The sequence below is a fragment of the Corvus brachyrhynchos genome, unplaced genomic scaffold, assembly GCF_000691975.1.
Source record: "Corvus brachyrhynchos isolate BGI_N302 unplaced genomic scaffold, ASM69197v1 scaffold26, whole genome shotgun sequence".
Lineage (NCBI taxonomy): Eukaryota > Metazoa > Chordata > Aves > Passeriformes > Corvidae > Corvus > Corvus brachyrhynchos.
In genome coordinates this window covers 10,912,368-10,917,412 of record NW_008239324.1, presented here as the reverse complement: position 1 = coordinate 10,917,412, position 5,045 = coordinate 10,912,368, and the positions used below count along the sequence as shown (strand labels likewise).

The 5,045-nt window shown below is 43.5% G+C and overlaps 1 protein-coding gene across 5 annotated transcripts in view; it reads right to left on the bottom strand.

Annotated features, from left to right (window-relative positions):
• Positions 1 to 2,989: 2,989 nt before the first annotated feature.
• The window catches only part of ZNF423 (zinc finger protein 423), a 187,448-nt gene continuing 185,392 nt past the window's right edge, over positions 2,990 to 5,045 (bottom strand). For 4 of the 5 annotated variants that reach the window (XM_017740842.1, XM_008638799.2, XM_017740840.1 and 1 more), the window contains one exon: positions 3,137 to 3,635. In XM_017740842.1, coding sequence (XP_017596331.1) covers positions 3,606 to 3,635 — 30 coding nt within the window. In that variant the 3' untranslated portion in view covers positions 3,137 to 3,605. Of the gene's footprint in view, positions 3,636 to 5,045 lie in introns of all 5 variants that reach the window. The other variant, XM_017740839.1, reaches the window with a different exon arrangement.

Genomic DNA, 5,045 nt, shown 5'->3' with positions numbered 1-5,045 from the left:
TTCTCCACCTGCAGTTAGGCTCTGTTTTCCCTAGGAGCTTTTAACGGATACAGGAACTATATACTACCCTGGCAAAGCACTCCCTGGTGTGATTGCAGCTCTGGCAGCAAAGCAGTTTTGTACCAGTGCAGGGCTGCTCTGCTCCTGCTCCCCAGTGGGACCAGCGGCACAGGAAGCACCAGACAAAGGCCCCACATTGTGCTGCAGAGCTCTGCCCCCCCGGAGCCCTGCCTGGCACAGTCCTGCCTGGGGAGGCTGAGGCCTTGGAAAACAGGGTCAGACACCAGTGCTGCACCCTGGCATAGGCTGGGGATCACCTCTTTGAGCTGCAGGCGTCCAGTGTGCCACAGATGCAGCTCCATGGCAGGAACAGAAGAGTGGGCGGCTCTCCCTCTACTTCTTTGCAGTAGCTTTCACCCCCACACCCCAAACTGGATTTATTTGGCCCCTAAAAAAGCAGTTATCAAGACAGCACCACCCCTTGCCATGTAATGATGACTGTTCATATGGGCCTGGTTATCTCAAAAATACCATTAAATAACCCAGCAGATTCATGGCAAGCATCTCTGCACATTTGCACATATTGTCTTAGGAAAGACATTTTTTTAAGAAGTGGCATTGGTCCCTTGGTGTTCAAATATTACCTAAATATTGTAAAAGCAGAAGAGGACCACACCTCGTTTTTCCCAGCCCTGGGAGCACAGTCCAGCCCCTCTCTCCAACCTGACTTAGGCTGCTCATGAGTGAAGTTCATATGCCAAAAGGGGTGAAGAAAATGGAGCGGGACCACAGCCCTTACTCATGCATTGGAGTCTCTTACCTTTTAAAGGCTGAGTGGAAAACCAAACTATTCCTTTCCTCTATCCCTGCCCATGGCATGGTCAGGGTTCGGGGCAGATGAAACATGAGCTTAGACACTGCTTGGTACTGCTGGGCTGGGCAGGACCCCAGCACTCTGGCCCATGCCCACATTTCCAGTAACGTGGGGAATATATGCAGCTCCAAACAGGATCCCCATGTGGGGAGTTCCCCATCTCAGCACAGTGACTGCACCTACTTTTAACTAGTCAGCAGGGAGATGCTCAGACAAAGGCACGTGGTTCAGTACAGCACTACTAAGGCAGCTCTCTGAGTTGCATGGAAACATCAGTTCAACTCTTGGGATTCACAATGCAGAACCTTTTCCTGAAGATAGAAGCCTACATCTTTTTCATTTCTGAAGGCTTGCCCAGAAGTGATCCAGCATAATTTCAAACTAGCGTCAGGCAAAGAGCCTCCTTTTTCAATACCTCCATTGTGAGAACCTGCTGCCTTTCTTTTAGTATGGAGACGATGGCACATGAGCTCTTTCCACAGCAGCTGCTGTACATTCCCAGCTTTTCTTGCAAGGGCATGTGTGCAAGCCTGTACTGCAAGACACTTTTCCATTTCCCATGCTAAAGTAGTACAATTGAGTTAGGAACACGCTTATATTATGAACAGGAATAATGAATTGGTGATTTCATAACTAATTTTTCAGCTCCTAAACATCTGTGTTACGGTTTACGGAGAAATAATCAGGTTGAAAGTTAATACTTTTTTTCTGGAAATGGATCATTTTAGTACAATGATTTTGATGTAGAAACAGTGAGCTAAGAATAATCTAAATGCAAACAGAAGTGTCCTCTTTGGAATTAAGAAAAGTCATTCCTAGTTTGTTATATTAGGGTTTGTAAATTTATCACAAGCCACATTTTGAGCCTAAACTCTTTCTGACTGTCCACGCAATGCTATTTCGGCAGAATAAAAAACATCTATCATTTGTCTCAAATGGGACATTACTTCTTTTTTTCTTTTAGGAAGTTGTAACTTTTCTTAAGTTAGGACTGCTCTGGTGTTTCCTGCTGTAAAGATGACCCTACTTTAATTGTGCCCGAAGTTGTGCTTCGATTGTAGCCTTCCCTAACCGCCCTGAAGGAACCATGTGTGCATAACAGGACTATCAATATCAGCAGGGATCTAAATTGATGGGCTGCAGTGTCAACAAGCTGTGCCACCCTTGCACTTGTAAAAAATTCACTACATAAACTAATTTTGGCATTGACTACATGTCCTTGAAAACACATTTCCTACAAAATATCACTTACATGCTCCAAGCCCAGGCATGGTCCAATGACAACCAGTTGTGCGCTAGTTCAGCGCAGTGATTTTCAAAGGTTCTGACTGTGCATGTTCCCATACCACAGTCTTACAAAGCCTTGTACTTTGTGGAAATGGGTAACCACATCATTTCAGCTGTCACAACTGCTGAATATCTCTCATGATGATTATGATTCATTCAAGCAGGAGACACCATGAGAACTACATCTTTCTAACTTTCCAGAGGTGTCCATGATCCTTAAAATGACTGTTTCTTTGACTGGAGACATGACTTACCTCATTACCATAAGATAAGTTTGAAAAGAGTAAAAGAAAGCCTGGTAATTGGCTCTGTTAGGCTGCCTCATGGCAGTTTCCAGTGTCTGAAGTATGGCACTTACACAGAGCTACAACACCTGGGGGTCTAGAGGTCCACGTGGTTAAAATATGCAGTCTCCTACCATGGTCTGCAAGGCCTGATCCAATATCTGTGCATTTGTACATAATGCAGAAACCTGTTTGGTTTTTTTTTTTTGTAGTTGCAACAAGGATGCACAGAGATATGGTCAAGGCAGCTATAGGTCAGGTCCCTCCATTCTTGCTGAACAAACTAAAAATTAAAAATTAATGGGTATTATAAGATAGCAATACCTTTTCATAGTACATGTTCTTACCTCACCTCAACCTACCGTGGAGCAAGGGAGGTACATCCAGAAGCAAACACAATGCCAGACACAGAACCATGGCTTTTGCTTTCTCCCAATCTTCCCTCCTCCTGGGCTGCAGAGTGCTCTGTGCCATCAGGTGAGCGATCACTGAGATTCAGCCACAGCAGCAGCAATGCAGTGGGCACTGACAGACAGACAAGCTCTGACGCTAAGCTCACGTATTCCCTTTATTGAACTGTACTAGTTATTGCAATCAGATTAAGTCACATTTATAAAGCAGACCATCCAGTTGCACTGAAACCGATTATATTCATTACATAGTTTTAATCACTGTCCGGTGAACTGGCAAATCCAATCAAAGCATTAGTCTTTAATTAAAAAATTAAAAAGAAATATTCAGACAATAGCCAAGCAATCACATCACAATGCACAGTTACCTAAAATTGCAATTAAAAAGCAGTTAACAAAAAAGAAAAAAATCACACCTAGTCTTTAACTATCAATATAATACAAGAAGCAACAAAGGGCAACAGCATCAAAGCGGATTTATCTAACACTATAAATTCAGTCAGAAGCAGAAGCTCTAAAGTACACTAGCTGAAGCAGGACAATAAAAAATACTGAGCATGGAATACTTTTAATCTCTTCCATTAATATTCATTTCCAGCTGCTTATAATAGCAGCGCCTCATGGCCAAATCATTAGAGTTTTACATCTGGGTTGCAAATGACACTTTGATTGGATGTAATGTTCAAATGGTCCTCCCCACTGTGCCACCGTCAAGTCTTCTGCAGAGAGGTGTCCTGTAGTGCCAGTGGCTCACTGTGCGTGCTGGCTCAATGTGTGGTTCTGGAAAGACGAAAAAAGGAGACATGCATGAGGGGCAGAATAATAGAAAGCATGCCCATACCCTCCCACTCAGTACCATTTATGCAGAGCTCAACATAAAAGCTTCTCAATTATTACAAAACAAAATGCAATAAAGAAAAAGTACTCATAAGTAACAGCTGCCAATATGACATATTTGCTTTGTTCTGACAGATCTGTTAATGCTGGCATGAACTTAGAAAAAAAATGCTACAAGCCAAGTATAGTCATGAAGGTTTCCTTTTTTTTTTTCTCCTTTCAAGACATATAAAGAAAATGGTAACTTCACGGGCAAAAAAACTGCCTTTAGGGATTCCCTTCACTGTAACAATTAAAAAAAAAAAATCTGAATCGTGAGGGAACCCTTGCCATATTTTACTCTTTTATTCTCACTAGTACCGGGTGCAAGTACTGGCAGCAAGAGACACCAGATTGTGACACACACTTCTCAGTCCAAGAAATACTTCGGCAATAACAGCTGAACTGCCAGCTCAGGCACCAGGGTAATATTCCCAGCAGAAAAAAGGCTGGACATGTAACCCAGAAGTTAAAGCTCTTTAAAGAATGTACTTTTCTCTACACATTTCTTTCAGCAGTTTAGTCTCTTTTGTTCCCTTTTTTCCTTTTGGTAGATTTGTAATAGCCTCAATGTCATCACAGTATCTCACATCAGAGGATGCTGACCTGTCCTGCCATTTTGTGTGGGAGCCAATAAATCGTGGAGCCAACCTTGGAAGCATATTTTTAGAGTAGTACCAATTCACCTACATTTTGTGTTCTGACTAAAACCCCAGTCCTACACATAAGCTTAGCTTTATTTGTATGATTATCCAATTATTTGAGCAACTAGAGAAGTGCTTCATGGTGAGGTTTTCTTGAGCTGAGTCCCCAGCATCCCCAAATATAAAAATTCATTTGTGCTATTTCAAGCCTAGGCAATTTCCCTAGTCTCCATCTGCCTAATAACAGAGACGGGCAATTCTGCCAGCTTGAAGAATAAGTTTTTAAACACAAAATGAATTTTGAATCTAATTATTTATTTACAGTGATGAAGCTTTAAAATAAAGTAAGATATTTTAACTTTTCATAAATCATCTGGTCCTTCTACACTATCCACAGCTACATTGTGATCAGGATAAAAGAGCAGTCCCCCGCTTTATCCAGAGATGACATGTCCCTGATGGAAATCGCCCGTGGAAAGAGCGGATGGGCGGCGGGCGATGCGGGGCCGGCGGCGGTGACCCCGTTTGCAGCAGGAGCGTTTCTGGCCCGTGCACTCCCAAACCGCGACCACCAGGTGTCAGAAGCGCTGCTGCGTTCCCAAATCCCGGCCAAAGTTCTCGGCGGTGCCCGGGCGGGCGCTGGGCTGCGCGGGAAGCGGGGCCGGGCCGG